This window comes from Sus scrofa, chromosome X (genome assembly GCF_054392235.1).
Source record: "Sus scrofa isolate SSC_HxYL_T2T_F1_AM1 chromosome X, Sscrofa_HxYL_maternal_Yorkshire_Landrace_v2.0, whole genome shotgun sequence".
Lineage (NCBI taxonomy): Eukaryota > Metazoa > Chordata > Mammalia > Artiodactyla > Suidae > Sus > Sus scrofa.
The window spans coordinates 94,955,078-94,973,420 of NC_139401.1; the positions used below are offsets into that span (position 1 = coordinate 94,955,078).

Consider the following 18,343-nt stretch of genomic DNA (forward strand, 5'->3'; position numbering starts at 1 on the left):
GTCTAGGCTATGTGGGTTTTATGTTCCCATGTCTTATGTACCAAGGTTCTCACTGCTCTGCAGCTCTACCAAGATGTGTGTGTGGGTGTGTCTCCAGAAGCTGGGGATTCAAGGATATCCTCCATCCAAGAAAATGTCCAGCTATTTCTCCTTGGGATAGCCTTCTTCCCCAGTATCACCTTCACAAACTCCTATCAGATGCACTTTTTACATTTCTGGTTCATGCCTTACGTTTCCTGATCTTTCATTCACCTTTCCTTGTCTTTATCGGTCTAGGAAGCATTCTCCACAGTTTCTTTCATCTTTCTTTCAGGACGCTACTTCTCTATCCAGGTGTGTCTAGTTGGTTATTTGAAAATTACATTAACCTTTTCTTTCTGTGGTCCAGTTTTCTCCTTTCAAGAACTTTCTTTGAGTCTTTCTGATAGTTGGTTGTTTTTTCCTTAGGATGGGTCATATCCTCTCCTTAGCTGAAACACGATAAAGCCTTTTTCACTAGTTTACACCTGATGATAAGTCTTTGCAGGGACATGGGTTTGTGTTTTTCATTGTGAGCATGTCACCGAGAGCTTTATCCATGGGAAACTTCTTTCTTGATTGTTTTTGTTTGTTTGTTTGTTTGTTTGTTTTTCGTCTTTTCTTCTTTTGGGCCGCGACTTCAGCACATGGAAGTTCCCAAACTAGGGCTTGAATTGGAGCTGCAGCTGCCAGCCTACACCACAGCCACAGCCGCAGCCACAGCCATGCCAGATCCAAGCAGGGCCTGTGACCTACACCACAGCTCAAGGCAATGCTGGATCCTTAACCCACTGAGCAGGGCCAGGGATCGAACCCACGTCCTCATGGATACTAATCATGTTCATTACCTCAGAGCCACACCAGAACTCCCTGGGGGAACCTTCTTTAAAACCTCAGTAAACGATGGGCTCCCCCAGAAAGGACTCAACTTGCATGTGCCCCATGTCTGAGTTTCCACCAGACTTCCTTGAGCTGTACTGATAGTGTGAATTGGAACTCCAAAGCTACATGAGTGCAGAGTTGTGATTTCAAATTCTCGGAAAAAAAAAAAAAAACACACACAAAAAAACAAAAAAATCCTTCATGTCTCCATTAGACCCAAAGTAGAGAGATACAAGTTTATTTGTCATCTCCCTTTCCTTGTAGTCAGAAGGCCAGATGTTTAAAAACTATGTTTAAAATACATGTTGTTGGAGTATATTTCATTCAGAAAGTTATGTGAGTTTCAGGTGTACAGCAAAGTAAATAGGTTCTACATTTAAAGAAAAAATATATCTCTTCTTTTTCAGATTTGTTTCCCATTTAGGACATTACACAGTATTTAGGAGATTACCCTTGCGCTATACTGTAGGTCCTAGTTGCCTGTCTATTTCATATATAGTAATGTATATATGCCAGTCCCAATTCCTTAAAATAACTCTTCCACCCTGCATTTCCCCTTTGGTGAACGCGGATTTGGTTTCACAATCTTCAAGTCTGTTTCTGGTTTGTAAGTTCTTCTGAAACATTTTTTTGTTGTTGTTGTTAGAATCCACACTTTTGTGATCTCATATGATATTTGTCTTTCTCTGAATTACCACACTTAATATGATCATTTCTACATCCATCCATGCTGCTGCAAATGGCATTATTTCATTCTTTTTATAGATGAGTAATATTCATATATATATATATATATGTATATATATATATATGCCACATATTCTTTATCCAATCCTCTGCTGATGGACATCCAAATTGCTCCCATGTCTTGGCTATTGTAAATAGTGCTTCAATGAATATGGTGAGGTACTTGTCCTTTTAAATTACAGTTTTCTCTGAATAGATTCCCAGGAGTGGGATTGCTGGATCATGTGGTAGTTCTATATTTAGTTTTCCAAGGAATCTCCACGGTGTTCTCCATAGTGAACAATTTGCACCAATTCAAAAAGGACAGATTTTCACTGAGGGTGTTTTCTATCAAGGGTCTAGGATTGATACAAAGGTCACAGTTGCCTATTAATCTCTGATTCTTTTGTAGCTGATCCAAAAGCTTATGCTAAAGTTTATGGTCATTTTTCAAGTATTTATATCTGTGTGGAATGGGAGGATTTTCACTAATCTATTCCAAATATGTCCAAATATGAAGTGTGAGAGACCCTGAAAAGTATAAACCAGACTAGGTTCACTCTACAGTGTTCAGCTGACATGTAAGCGAGCCAGGAAGTTTGGGGACAACTTGCGCTCACATGCCTGTTGCCTTGAAGTTGCTGGTTGCAGGGCTGGACTCAGCTGGACTCCTATCCTGGTACAGAGAGGCTCAGAGCCTCTTCACAGGGTGACTCCAGCCAGACAGGCAGACTTCCTCTGTGGCAGCTCAGAGTGCTCAAGAAACAAGGCACAAACCACCTGTCTCCTTCAAGATTAGATTGAGAATCAGCATCACATCACTTCCTCCATGCTCCATTGGTCAAAGCAATCCCATGCCCGCCCGGAATCAAGAGCAAGAGGAAACAGAAAGGACCAGTGGATGGGAGGAGTGTCGAGGAATGAGGGGCCTTCCTGATCCTGACATATAGTGCCCTGAAACACACACTTCTTGAGATGCTGCTGGGTGCCTCACCCTGGCTGTATCCTTACAAAAGAGTTCTTGTTTCCCTGGTCCAGAACTGTAAGCTCTGGAATAGTTTTCCACTTGACTTGCCCCTAAGTGAGGTGACCTGGCTCAGGCAGTGGATCCCTCTGATCCAGGGCAGAACTTTTACCCCAAAGAGGGATGAAATTTCTAACCTCTTCCGCTCATGGGTCCCTAGATGTAGATACACAGAAGAAAAAAAAAAAAAAACAACAAAGACAGGAATGATGATGTTTTGAGTGACTACTAGGAAGAAAGAACATCACCAGACTCTGGTAGCAATATCTGATTTTCCTGACCTGAGGCCACCAAGTTTCCCCATACTCATTGCAGTCCTCTTCTCTCAGGGACTCTCAAACTCTAGATAATTCACTTGCAATCTGTGCCTCTCCATCGTGCCTTAGGCACCACATATCCAGAGTCCCATGGGGTGGGTTTATGGTCACAGAAAGAAATCAGGGAGAAAGGAAGCAGAAGTAACCCCCAAATTCTGTATCTTATGCTGGAGATAGAGATGGTGGTAGGAGAAGCAAATTAAAACTGCATTTTCTTTTACATTAAACGATTTCTTGTCAAGTATAATACCTCAGAGAAGCATGTTTTCTAGGAGTCTCTGATGGGCTTTAACAAGGAAAGGTGGATAATAGACCCTAGGATGAGAATATGGAGAGCACACATGTTCTTTGTGTCACATCTAGGCTAGTAACTCTGCGACCATGAGTAAGGCCCTTCACGTCACTTGGAAGATCTCATCTGGGAAAAGAAACTGAGATCCTGGAAAGGATACAATTCCCTGTCCCAGTCTAATAATTATAAGCAGCACAGTAATTATGCAAATGAGTCATTCTGAAAGCACAATTCCCAATGGTGCATGACAAAACACCTGGATAAATACCATGTTCTCCCCAAGCCAAATAGTATTTGGTTAACTTCAGCACCCACTACCTGACATGGTTCTCCACTGTCTCCCTGGTAGGAAGACGTTGGAAGCACGGTAGGGACATAAAGGAAGGCTTTCAGGATTTCAGAGGAAGCCTAATGCACCAGCAGAGGCCCCAAAGGGGCAGGATGGGCCAGTTCACAACCCTGCTGATGGACACAAAGCAGCCTGGCAAGGTCTGAATAGATGCCCTGCTAGCAGAGAGTTTGGGTGCTCTTGTGCTCCACTAATGTCTACCAGTGATCCTAGATTTAGTTTTAATGTCTTCTTGATAAGTAGAAAGAATAAGCAGCCACTTTTCCAAGCTTAATCCTCCTCCTCCCCACAGGCATTCTCACATCTTCCAGGAGTGACAGTCCATGACCATAGAGGAGGAGGGCATGATGGATCAGGAAGCAAGACCAGCGATATTTTATTGGTCCCTGTCTTGGAAGATGAATGTGATTTCTTCCTGTCAAGACAATCTGGTGGGTTCTGTTTTATCAGGCTGATGGATTGGAGGTGAACAAAAAAATAAATAAACCTTTGACTAGCTAGAGGAAGAAAATAGGATCGGGGCAAAGGGAGTGATTTCACTAATCTTAAATGGTGAGGAATCCCATTTCCCCTGCTCAAGCTACAAGGCTGCACTTGCCAGGCCGACCCCTATCGCTTCAGCCCGCGCCAGGTGTTCACACTTGGAGTTCCTGGCTGGGCCTCAGAGACTGCCGGTTTCTCATTGGCTGAGCCAGTCGAGAGTGGCAAATGGGCCGCTCTGATTGGGCGCTTCCAGCATCCACCCGGAAGCTGAGTCTCAAGTCGTGAAGGTTTCTGTTTTCAGCCGGAGACTGTACTCCTGGAGAAAATCCAAATAAAATCAATCTGAACCAGTGAGAACAGTAGCTTCACTTTCTCGCACCGTGGATCGGCGTTATGTCCTGAGTATTTGATTTAATCATGCTGTTGTCGGGTTCGAGTCCTCACTGTATTTTCAAATGATTCTCCTACCAAGAGTAATGCTGAGAAAGTTTGAATGGGGCACGTTTGTCCGATTAACACAACTTTCTCCGAGTTGATACTTGTGTTTGATATTTAAGCAGTGAAGCCCTTTCCGTTACTTTGTCATTTCAATTAACCTCACCTCGAGGACGTGATTGCTCACTAGGTGCCCTTCCTCCTTACTCACCCTGCAAAGTGAATAATCACATGTACTTATTGGGCTTTTCCTCTTCAACATTAAACTGCATTGTTCCTCTCTTAGATTACCAGTCAGTCAGTCAGTCATTCTTGAGCACCCAGTCTTCACTCTACGGCTCATTTACATGAGGTTTCATAATGCTCCTGCTTAATATCTGAATTTACAGGTGCAGGAGACCAGTTAAACACGCCCTAGCGTTGTAGCTTTCTTAAAATGACTTCTCACAGAATACAGTATGCAGGAGACCCGTTTGCCAGAACAAGTTTGGAAGAGATTTTGTGTGTCATAGGGCAGACACTGTGAATTTGAAATAGAGACAATGAGTGTGATAGAAAAGAAATGGCTTACTAAAAGTGCTGAGTTTTCAAACTGTCCCATGATACTGTCTTTGGAAATGGACAGGGCTCTTACCTAAAATGTTGTTGTGGGTGTGTAAGATGATCCTGAGGTACCATATGGATGGTTGCATGTGCAGGTCCTTTGGTGGTAGTTTTCCTGCTCTCTTGGGAATCAACGTTTTGTGGAACTATTTTCATAAGATTTTACTGATATTCAAAAAATACAATAATTAAATATTTCCTCTCATCAGTTCATTTACTCTGAATCCTCAGTCGAATGACCCCAAAGACCTCTCTGGAGGCATAATGGCACATCGCAGTTCTCCCACATGGAACAGAAAAGACCCACGACCTTTATACCCCTCCTCAATCAGGCAAGGACCCCCTTCTTAGCCACACAGCTCTGAGTGGTTAAGCTCTCTCTAGTATCCTGCCTCGCCAAATTCTTTTTCCTGAGCGTGTGGGTTTCTGAAAACATTAAAGTAGACTTTCTATTTTGTCTCTCTTGGAAAGTGCTGCCTCTCTTCTCGGGGCTTGAGGAAAAATCTTTTGCTGTCTGTAGACTGCCCATATTTTGTCTCAATATTTGGATGAGAATGACAGCCTTTTCAGGTTTCAACATCCTAACCAATAGGGATGTTTAGAACGTCTTTTAAAATATAAAATAATTGCCAAACAAAACTGAATAAATGTTGGTGTTTAAAGAAAATAACACTGCAAGGACTGAAATGAAAGAGTATCTATCTTCTCTCTTCACAGAGATGGAAAGTCATAAGCTTTTTAAAAATTAAATACAGTGTTCAAATAGTTGAGCAGAATTACATGAGAGTGATCAGCTTATTTTCCCTTAATGGTCACCACTGGTGTGTTTTTTTTTTATTTTTTATTTTTTAACTATATGAGTATCTACAAAGCATGGCTTATATTCAACCATCCATGTAGCAAACGGAGAAAACTTCTATGCACTATTAATTGTGAAGCAATGTGATAGGTACTGTACAAGGGATGGTGAAAAAAGAGCAGAGGGCTACATGTAAATCTTGACAAATACCACCCCAGTCAGAAGCACTCAGCTGGCTCATAGATACATGAGCATAATAAAGGTTTGTTGTTTAATCCACTAAGGTTTGAGATGGTTTACCATGCAGCAATAGCTAAATAATACACTGTTTTAAGCAAAGTTTTTCATACTGCTCAGGGATTTCAATGCTTTGATTCATAAACAAACAAACAAACAAACAACAAACAAAACAAACCATCTGCTTCAGTAAGACTTTCCATGGCTATTCTAGGCTTACATGTGTTGCAAAAAGTTAAAACTTGTAACCTCACCTCTTAGTAAAAGAACAAATGCTCGCCTAATGTCATGGAAGAACTCACCTATAACTCAAAATTCATGTCTCCCGAGGGTTGAATTCTTTCTCCTTAAAATTCCTATGCTGATGTCCTGAACCCTAGTACCGCATATGTGATTGTGATTGTACACGGGGAAAGGATCTTCACTGGGGGAATCAAGTTAAAATTTGTTCATTTGGATGGCCCTTAGTCCAAAATGATCTGTGTCCATTTAAAAATGAGAAATATAGTCCTAGAGATGCTCATTTAGGGAGGAAATTGTGAACCAATGTAGGCAGCGCTCTGCCATCTTTCCCAGACAAGGAGAGAGGCCAGGAAGAGATGTTTCTTGAATACCACTGGGAAGGAACCAAACCACCTGACACCTTGATTTGGACTTCTGGCCGCCAGAAGTGTCAAACACTAAGTACATGCTGTTCAAGTAAACCCATCTCTGGCATTGTGTACATCAGCCATAGATGCCTAACACCACACTCTTAAATTACCCCGATTAGATGTCTAATATAATAGTCCTAAATTACCCCAATTAGAAACATAAAACCAATCAAGAAAAGAAGCACAGAGCGACCCAAAAAATCACGCATGATGCCTTCTCTGTTACCAGAACTGAATCCAGCAGGAAGGCACTTGCTCTTTCAGCCTGGAAAACCGGCTTGAACATTGACCAATATGGCTGTGGCTCCCCAGTGCGTGTCTCTCATTGGCACAGAGTGACTCGGAACAGAGTGATGCTTGAGCTTTTGTGAGTGCATCTCCCACCGTCCGAGGCACATATCACGAAGGTTTGTGGGAGGAAAGCCTGAAAAAGAATAGGAACAGATCCCCTCCCCGGAACAAGTTAGAGTAGTACCTTTGGTTTGCAGATGAAGATTTTTCCAGTTAGGGTAGAATGTGGAATAGGTTTTCTTCCTTGAACTTTTTAAATTTTTTTTATTTTTAGGGCTACACCCGTGGCATATGGAAGTTCCCCGGTAGGGGTCAAATCAGAGCTACAGCTGCCGGCCTACACCACAGCCGCAGCAACGCAGGATCCGAGCCGCGGCTGTGACCTACACCACAGCTCATGGCAATGCTGGATCCTTGACCCACTGAGCGAGGCCAGGGATGGAACCCGCAACCTCATGGTTCCTAGTCAGATTTGTTTCTGCTGCGCCACGATGGGAACTCGGGACTATTTGGTTTTAGTTATTACCATTAGTTTTATTATTATTATTATTATTATTATTATTATTATTATTTGCTGTGGTCGGATCCACACTTTAAGTAAATTCCATAATGTGGGTCATGGACAAAATATTTTGAATGGCATATTTTTGTCCTCTCAGTACTATTTTCCATGCAGTGATGCTTGTAATTTGTTGATTAAGCATGAAGCCTTTCACTCAGTTCTTCTTTACAATAAATCACACCATTAGATCGTGAATGAGCACCAGGTGCGCTTTCCTCAATCAGCCACTGAAGTAAAGAATCACAGTCACTCATTTCCTCTTTGATTTTCCTCAAAACAAAAACCTCATTTTCCCCCTAATTCTTCCTAGGCTTCCTGGGTCACAAACCCTTGCACTCCCAGTCTTTATTCTGCAGACCTATTACAGTGCACGTTTTGTTTTGTTTATTTGTTCGTTTGTTAGTTTTTGGTCTCTTTAGGACTGCACCCGCGGGGGGGGGGGGGGGAGGCATAGGGAAGTTCCCAGACTAGGGGGACCTGTAGCTGCCAGCCTACACCACAGCCACAGCAACGCCAGATGCGAGTGGTGCCTGCGACCTACACAACAGCTCATGGCAATGCCGGATCCTTAACCCCCTGAGCGAGGCCAAGAATCGATCAAACCCGCGGGTTCGATGCATACTAGTCCTGATTCCTTATCGATGAGCCACGATGGGAACTCCCCCTTTAAGGTGCATCTGTAAGTGTTACACTAATGTTGCTAGTTCACTTCTGAAGTATAAATGCAAAATATCCAAAGCGAAATAAAAAGGTCTTAATGTGATAGATTTCTTGAAATTGCTTTTTACATAATGCCACAGCTATGAGACCGGCAGGCAATGATAACTCTAGTAACCCAACTCTGTGTCATATTGACAAACACTGGCATTTTGAAGCAGCAACCATTAGCATGATAGAAATTAGATGACTTTCTAAAATCAGCTCTTTCCAAACTGGTCCACAGGTGCTTCTCTGGAAAGGCACCTGGCTCTGCAAAGAGTTCTAACTTCTGAAATTTCGTTCCAGTATGTACAACAATTTCTATATTGGTACACAGAGGGAACGAGGCACTTGATTTCAGGATAGATTTTAATGACAACTTGTGCAGCAAGCTCTTTTTGGTTCAACACTTTTTATATGAATTTTCAACCTTCCAGAATTGCAATAAGTAATGGACTTACTTACTAAGGGGGCTTCATTGCCTGAATCCTGCTCCTATTGCTCTAAAGGAGAGCTCAGGAGGCAACATTTCCCTGCTTCATACTTCCAATAGTCCATTACCTCCCTCTAGCGTCCTCTCCTGCCCCTGCCCCCATTTTACTCTTGAGCATGCAGTGCTCTGTCCAAGGTAGAAGGCTTTGTTTTCAGTCTCTCCAAGGAAGGAGCCCAAGAAACGTTTGGAATTTTGTAGTTTACATAGCTTTGGTCTCATCGTTTGGCCGAGAGAAACATCCTTTACAATTTCTACATCCTAGTCAACTGGAGGTTAGTTACAACTTATTTGAAATGTTCAAATGAAATGCCTCCCAATCATGATGAAATGTGGGCTTTAAAGCAAATCCCAATAAATTGCGAAAGATTGAAATCCCACAGCATGTTCTCTCTACACAGATGTGGATATCTAAATATCAGATTATAAAGAAGACTAATAGAAAATTGGCAAGTTCTTTGAAATTCAGCAATTCACTGACAGAAAAAAAAAAAAATCCGATAAGAATCTTCATGGACCTTAAGGGAAAACAATGGAAGAAATGTCATGAACAGTAGCACCCAAACAGCCTGATAGGAAAAGAAGACATGTTAGGCCTTAAATTGCCGATAGTCCTCCTTAAATTGAAGCAAGGGGCTTAAGACATGACCTGCTCTGGATTCCCTTCCTTAAATCCCGTGATTAAGTACAAGTTAGGAACCAAAAAAAGAAGAGGCCTGGTATCACAGTAACTTTCCCCTTAATCCCCAGGCCCACTGTCATAGAAAGGTTATTATCTGCTCAGGCTTGTTCAATAGACCACACTTTGAGCCAAAGGCTGTGGCTCCCTGTCAGCCATGAGCTGCACCCATAGAGAAAGGAGCGGGAGTTGCTGTCGCTACACAATCTCCAACAGCCGTACAAGTGCAGGTCAGGAGAGTTTATGTTTTAAAAATCAAAAGATTCTCTCCTGGGAAAAAACCTATTCCATACACCTGAAAGAAGTTTTTTTTCCTTCAATGGGCCGCACCCACAGCATGTGGAAGTTCCCAGGCGAGGGGTCGAATCGGAGCTGCAGCTGCCAGCCACAGCCACAGCAATGCCATATCCGAGCCATGTCTGCAACCTACACCATGGCTTACAGCAGTGCCAGGTCGCTGACCCACTGAGTGAGGCCAGGGATGGAAACTGCATCCTCATGGATACTAGCCAGATTCGTTTCTGTTGTGCCACAACGGGAATTCCTGCATTTTAAAAGTAAATTCAGAACCCAGGGAATTAGAAAGTGAAACGGTTGTGAAATACTGTTTTGCCATTTCTCTACTGTATATCAATCCCCGTTTATATATTTAAACGTATGCTTAAACTGGGATACACTGGAAAGGCATAATAAGGGTAATAAGTGGGTGCATCTGCTCCTTCGCTTTATCTATTGCATGTAATGGGCGAGAAAAACCATAATACCCTCGTGGAATCCTGAGAACAAAAACGGGACATGAAATCAATAGGATGATAACTTAGACCGCATACCACTCTGTAAAAACTGACCTAGGGAAAGCACTAAAACTGGGACCAAGAAAAGGTGGAATACCTTTAGTTTCTCTAGCTTTTCTCTCATTGTTTGCCTGAGAGTCTCCTCCTTCACAGGTTTCTGCATCCAAATCAAGGGGTACTGAGAAGTGTTTCTTTAAAATGTTTTTAATTGACGTTAAGGTGGGTTACAACATTGTATTAGTTCAGGTTTACAACTTAATTGATTAATTATTTTTGCAGAGTAACTCTATTTAGTGTTATTAGAAGATATTAGCAACGTTTCCTTGTGCTGGACAGCATATCGTTACTATTTTAAACTTTCAAAAGGAACAGTTTAAAATATGAAGAAATATTGAGTTCAAATAAAAATCATCATAAACTACAAAGGATTGAAATCCCAGAAGGTGTTTTCTCTCTCTACTGATGTAGGAAGCTTGAAATCAAATAAAAAGAAAAGGAATTGGAAACATCTCCAACTACTTTGAAATTCAGAAACATACGAACAGAAAAGCAAGCAAGCAAAAAGTCAATGCACCAAGAAGAAAACACAATGGATATTTAAGTACTTATCATCATGAGCATGAGCATTCAAGTCACCTGGGGTGGAGCAAAGAGTCACCTTAATTCTCTTAACTGCTGAACATCGTCCTCTTGTTTTAATGCAAAGAGATAGAGACCTGTGGCAGGGCCAGATCTGGATGCCTATACTTAAATCACCTTGGTGAAAAGCAAGGACTTGAAGGGAAAACAACAGGCAAAGGATCACACCTCCTTCCCGCTCAGTCTCTGGGCTGAGGATCACAGGAAGGCTGTGACTGGTTCAGCCCAGGGTCAACCGATTTCATTTGGGGCCAGTGGCTGTGGCTCACAGGCTGCCACTTCCCCAATGACTGCTGTTCTCCAGAGGGAGGCCAAGATGCTCTCCCTGGGCAGTCCTATCATCTCGGCCAACTTTCAGTGTATTGAAGTGTTTGTTTTAAAAGTGAAAACTTATAGGCTGAAAAAAAAAAAAAAGAATCAGGAAGTCTGAATTAGGAATCAGGAAGTCAGAATGGTAATTTCTGAAGATGTGGTGCTTGCCTCTAGAAAATTTACCTATTTTTACACTGAGTTTGGGTCCTGTTTTAGGTATTTCATTGAACTCAGATTTTGAGAAATGTTGAAGGAGTGTGGAGAGGGAAGTGTGATTTTTCTATCTGCTGTTGCACTTTGTTATGGTATCCTAGAAAACGATCTCCGGATGATACCGCTATATAGGGGTGGGGGACCAACTACAAAAAAAGCTAAATAAAATGATTATGCAAATATTTTAGGACCTAAAGATCCCTACAATGGCTGACCCACCAGGAATAGAAAGGACCATTTAGGAAAAGGGAGGCGGTGCACTAGGTTTAAGAGAAAGTCACCGTTTTCCTTGGAACAAACTGTGCTAGAGACATATGCCAGTTGTGAAGCTAACGTTTAATAATGTCTCCTTCAGCTTAACAACTTTTTAATGAGGGGCCATATGGCAGGGGTCGAACTAAAGCAGTTCTGATTCTTGAGCGCTACAGGTCTTTCCCCGCCAAGTGCTCTGAAAAGAGCCTTTGGTTTCTCGCGCTCAGGGGGTCCTGAGGCAGCTCATTTGCGAGTGGTGTATCTGATGACGGCCTTGGTGGCCACGGACATGGCGTGCTTGCGGAGCTCCCCGGGCAGCAGCAGGCGCACCGAGGTCTGGATCTCCCTGGACGTGATGGTGGAGCGCTTGTTGGAGTGGGCCAGGCGGGCGGCTTCCTCGGCGATGCGCTCGAACATGTCCTTAACGAACGAATCAAGGACATTCACGGCCTCCTGCGACAGGCTCAGGCCCGTGTGGACCCGATTCAGCACCCTGGGGAAATAGGTGGCGAAGCTGGCGAAGCCATCAGCGCGGCGGCGGCGGCGGCGGTGGCGGCGGCGGCGGCGGCGGCAGCAGCAGCAGCATCTCAGCTTGGGTGTCTTCTGCTTCGGGTTCTTCGCCGCAACTTTGGTGGTCTCTTCTTCGCTGGACTCGGCCTCCGAGGCCTCGCTTTCGGTCGTCTCGTCTTCGGTGAACTCATCTTCAGTGGACTCGTCTTCGATCTCCTTGGGTCCACTGGTCTCATCTTCACTCATCTGGGCTTCGGTTATCTCGGCTTCGGTGGTCTCGGCTTCTGCCGCCTCGAGTTCGTCGGTCTCAGCTTCAGTTGCCTCATCCTCGGTGGTCTCCACTTCGGTCATCTCAGCTACAGTCATCTCCACTTCCTCAGTCACCAGGCTTGCCTCGGAAAGCACAAAAGGCTCAGCCATGTCGCAGCTACCTTCCCCACCGCTCAGAAGGAAGGGCGATGGCGGCTGCTGTGGGCCGGTGGCCTGGTTTATAATCCCAGCCTTCCCTGACGTCACAAACCACGTGCATATCCGATTGGCTAAAACGCTTGGCAGGAAGGCCTGTCACCCAACCAGGCCATATCACGTGTCACTCGATGCCCTCCTGCGTGGTCTCCCAGCAACAAGTACCCAGAGGACTCTGATGACCGTTAAACTTTCTGCGACCTCCACCAGAAAAGCTTTGAAATATGTCCTGTGGAGGAAAAGGTCATTCGTTCACTTCAGCTGATGCATGCCTCCTGCTCATGCATGAGGATTTGAAAAGTTGTCACCAAAGTCACATACCTCAAAGGGAGATCCATTTGGTCTCCCCGAGGGAGTCTGGCCGCCACAACCCAAGTCCTTGCCGCCAGGAGAATGACTCTGGCCACTTGGGGGCCATTTTGCCCCAGCACAGAATCTTCTCTTTCTTTCCATGGCTGAGCCTCCCAGTGGCTTGAGCAGGAATTCTCTGGCAGGGGAGCACAAGTGCTCCTCAAAATCGTGGGACACAATTGACCAGCTACTGCCTCCCACTCGCATGAAAACCCCCAGTGAGTTAGGAAAACATGATATAGCAAAACCATATTCTCCAAAGGCAGGTCAGAAAGCAGAAATGGGAATAGTTATAAGATTGTTAAAATGCATAAATATGTACCACAGTTTAAAAATTTCCAGCATTACTTAAGTCTTCAAAATACTCCACGGGCTTGACTTGCTGGACAAATAAGTGTCAAAGCTATTGATTTAAAACAATAATTTCCCTACTTCTCTATGAAAATAAAATGGGGGGGGGATGGAATGAATAAACGGAAAATACTTTAAAATTACATGCTTATTTTCAACAAGGATTCATGACAATATAGACAAAGGCATTTGCTAAGTGTATTTCCGTACCAGTAAATTTTAGAAATTGTATCCAAAAAGGACTTCATAGGAATTGAAAAACTGGGGTTCGTCAATGTGATTTCTTCTGAAATGATCAAGATTCCAAGGATGTTTTCATTTGCACATTTAAGGAGCTTCAAATTCTACTGCTCTTAAAATGGTTTCAATCATGATGGGGGGAAAAATCTGATTTTTATTCCCAGAAAATGTAATAATGGTGATAAAACCAATTTGTTACCAAAGTAGTAAACCTGTTTCCCTCCATCAGTCTTTTTTATTGAGATTTAATTGACATACAGCATTATCTTAGTGTCATACTGATTCAACATACATATATCTTATGAAAAGATCATCCCCCAAATCTAGCTAACAAACCCCCACACCCACACACACACACACACTTGCAGACAGTTTTTTCTTGTGTTGAGAACTTTTAAGATCTACTCTCTTGGTAATACTCAAATATACAATACAGTGTTTAACTCTAGCCACTGTGCTGTATATTACATCCCTGAGACTTATTTATTTTAAAATTGGAAGTTTGACCCTACCTCATTTTGTCTTAACCGTTAATCATACCATTAGATAATAATTGCACATCAGGTGCCCCCATTCCTGCATCACCTTCTGAACTGAATGATCAGATGTGCTCACTTCACCTTTCAATCTTCAGCATCAAAACTCATTTGTTCCTCTCTCTCCTCGAGATTTCATAGCTGTCATTCCCCCTTGCACTCCCAGTCTTCACTGTCCACATGGTACATTTCAAATGTTCCATTCATGCTTCTATTTGATTTCTGAAATTTTAGATGCAAACACCCGAGGAACTATAAAAATGTCCTACTGGATTCATTTTCTTAAAATAACGTCTCACATAAAGCCATAAAGCCAAGTGCATGAGACCAGTACACAAGACCAAGATTGTCCAAAACAGTTGTATGCCATATGGAGAAACACTGGGATTTTGAGCAGCAGTACAGTGTGAGCATGATGGAAATGACATGACTTAGAAAATGCTGTGCGGCTGGTTCTTTGAAAAGGTGAACAAAATTGACAAACCCCTGGCCAGACTCACTAAAAAGAGGAGAGAAAGAACCCAAATAACCAAAACTATAAATGAAAAAGGAGAAATCACAACGGATACAGCAGAAATACAAAAAAAAAAAAAAAAACCATAAGAGAATACTATGAACAACTATACGGCAACAAGTTTGACAATCTGGAAGAAATGGACAATTTTCTAGAATCTTACAGCCTGCCAAAACTGAATCAAGAAGAAACAGACCGAGGAAGAGGACAAGATGGCGGAGGAGTAGGGAGACACGCTCGCCCTCTCCCACAAACACAACAAAAAAAGCACATCTACAGAATAAATGACTCGCACAGAACAGCAACCAGTCGCTGGCAGAGGAACCTAAACTCCAATAACGGCAAGAAGTTCGTGACATTACTGGGCAGAACGGGAGAAAAGAGGAGAGTGAGAGAAGGTGAATCCGAGCGGGACGGGCGCTCCCGAAAGGGAACTGCGGAGGAGAAAGGGATCCCGCACCCTGGAAAGTCACCTACCGGGGGAAAGATCAAACGAACCGGAGCAATCTCCAGATGCAGAGAAGAGTGTAGCACTAAGTTGGAGTACGGAAAAGCCGATCAAGAACCCAACGGACCATCTGAACTACGGGCACAGTCACCAAAAATTGAGACGCCTGGGTGGGGGCTGGGCACCGAGACCTCACCGCAGAAGGTTAGTCCGCGAGAAAGGGCTGGGGGGCGGGGCAGAGCAGAAACTGCTTGGGAGGTCTAGAAACCATTTGACGGGGCAGAGACTGCCTGGGAGACTAGAAAACAAAGCTGTCGCAGAGGAAGGGAGCAATATTCTAGGGGCGGGGAAGTGGAAAGCCGCATCAGAGGGAACCTGGGAGAAGAGCCTGGTCTGCGCCCCTGCTGGGGAGGGGAGAGAAGAAGGGGTGGGTCCCCATAGAATACCCCCCACGCCACAGCAAGCTTACAGGCCGGCTAGCTAGCTGAAAGCTGTGCTTCCCAGTGCATCCCCTCCCCCCACCCCCGCCACCCCCTACGCTCTCACGGACCTGGGGCTGCCTGCCATCCAGGAGGGCTGGCCTCAACAATTGCCTGAAGCCTACCACCGCAGGGGCTGTCCCTGCACAGGCCTGCTTGCCCTTTGGAGGGGCTACACTTCCGCAGAGCAGCACCAAACACCACCAGCCCCCGAGAAAAGGCCTGCAGCCCAGAAAAGCTAGAACAAGCTTAGCCAGGCTGTGAATAGATCGGCCTAATTCTCGGACGGTTTTTCTGAGTCGGGCTGCCCCGGGGAGGAGCCTCTTGGGTCTCCAACGGCCCTGCTACCCGCCCAAGACCCCAGGGGGTGCTGAGACCTAGTGGACCAGCTGCATAGGACTGCCAGCTCCAGGCAGGACCCCCTGCAGCCCAGAAAAGCTGCAACAAGCCTGGCCGAGTTGGGAAAAGATCTCAGACGGGCTTTCTGAGTCGGGCTGCCCTGGGGAGGAGCCTCTTGGGTTTCCAGTGGCCCTGCTACTCGCCCAAGCCCCCAGGGGGTGCCCCACTCCCGCGGAATAGCTGCTCAGCACCAACAGCCCCCTGGAAGAGCCCCTGCAGCCCAGAAAAGCTGCAACAAGCTCGGCCAGATTGTGAAAAGATCCGCCTACATTCTCAGGCTGTCCTTCTGAGTTGGGCTACCCTAGGGAAGAGCCTCTTAGGTTCTCAGTGACCCAGAGAGCTGCTCCAGCCCCCAGGGGGTGCTGTACCCCTGAGGAACAGCTGCCCAACACTGCCAACCCCATGCAAGAACCCCACAGCCTAAAAACACCAGAGCAAGCTCTGCGTGACCAAGTGAAATCTGCTACCATCGTGGTGTGGACCTCCCGGTCCTGTCTGCCCTCAGGAAGCCCTCCTCTGCTTCAAAGAAACACTGTTAGCCCCCTCAACACTCCAGAAAAGCCACACTGCCTCAAAAAAGATTGACCAACAATGCCAGCCCTCAGGAAATATTCCACGGCAGTGACAAGGCAAACACTGCCCGATAACGGAGAGTACATCTCCCTCAGGAGAAAGAGAACAACAAGCAAGATGAAGAAGCTGAGAAACCACCCCCAGTCAAACCAACAGGAGAACTCACCTAAAACAGTCAGCAATGAAACAGATCTCTGCAGTCTGACAGACCTGGAGTTCAAAAGAGAAATAGTGAAAATACTGAAGGAATGAAGAGAAGATATGAACAGTAATGCAGATACCCTCAGAAAGGAACTAGAAAATATAAGGAGGAGCCAAGAAAAACTACAACATTCATTTGCAGAGATGCAAACTGAACTAGGGGCAGTAAAAACCAGAATGAATAATGCAGAAGAACGAATCAGTGATATGGAAGGTAGAATAATGGAAATCACTCAATCTGGTCAACAGACAGAAAACCGAATCAAAAAACTGGAAAGCAATATAAGAGACCTATGGGATAATATAAAGTGGGCCATTCTACGCATAATAGGAATTCCAGAAGGAGTAGAAAAAGATAAGGGGATGGAAAATATATTTGAAGAAATTATCGATGGAAACTTCCCAAATCTAAAGGACACTGGGTTCAAGATACAAGAAGCACAGAGGGCCCCAAACAAACTGAACCCAAACAGACCCACACCAAGACACATCATAATAAAAATGGCAAAAGTTAGTGATAAAGAGAGGATCCTAAAGGCAACAAGAGAAAAACAGAATGTTACCTACAAGGGAACCCCCATAAGAATATCAGCTGATTTCTCTACAGAAACACTACAGGCCAGGAGGGAGTGGCAAGAGATATTTAAAGTGCTAAAAGGAAAAAATATGCAACCTAGAATACTCTATCCAGCAAGAATATCATTTAAAATAGAAGGGGAAATAAAAATTTTTCCCAACAAACAAAAACTTAAAGAATACAGCAACACAAAACCCAGGTTAAAGGAAATATTGAAAGGGCTTCTCTAAACCAAAAAGAAAGGACGGAAAGGGAAGAAAAAAGAAAAGAAAAAAAAAGAAGAAGAGGAAGAACTAGGACTGAGGAAACTGCAATCAGAGAGCAGTCACTCAAATAAGCCAGCATACAGATTTAATCATGAACATGCTTCAAATAAAATAAAATTAAAAAGAAAAAAATAAAAAAGAGTCATCAAAACTATAAAATGTGGGCAAGGGATGTTAGGAAGTAAATAACCCTTTTTGTTTGTTTGTATGTTTCTCTTCTTAATTTTAATATAGTAATGAAGTGTTTGAACTTACAGGACCATCAGGATAAAACACACAATTATGGGAAGGGGTTAGCATATTTAAAAAACAGGGCAACCACAAGCCAAAACCAAATATTGCATTTGCAAAAAACGAAAAAAAAAATACACTCAAGCAGATAACAACAGGAGACCATCCAACCAAAAAAAAAAAAAAAAAAAAAAAAAAAAGGAAGAATGGAGAACCATAGAATCAGCTGGAACACAAGGTTCAAATGGCAATAAATAATCATCTATCAATTATCACCTTAAATGTCAGTGGACTGAATGCCCCAATCAAAAGACACAGAGTGGCTGAGTGGGTAAAAAGGCAAAAACCTTCAATATGCTGCCTACAAGAAACTCACCTTAGGACAAAAGATACATATAGATTGAAAGCGAAAGGGTGGGGAAAAATATTTCATGCCAATAGACATGACAGAAA

At 43.8% G+C, this 18,343-nt stretch overlaps 1 protein-coding gene across 1 annotated transcript; it reads right to left on the reverse strand.

Moving 5' to 3' along the window:
* Positions 1 to 11,813: 11,813 nt before the first annotated feature.
* On the reverse strand, positions 11,814 to 12,716 carry LOC146394726 (uncharacterized). Its single transcript, XM_085007455.1, has one exon. It carries the CDS (start codon positions 12,677 to 12,679, stop codon positions 11,993 to 11,995), a length of 687 nt encoding a protein of 228 aa, XP_084863581.1. The 5' UTR covers positions 12,680 to 12,716; the 3' UTR covers positions 11,814 to 11,992.
* Positions 12,717 to 18,343: the final 5,627 nt, after the last annotated feature.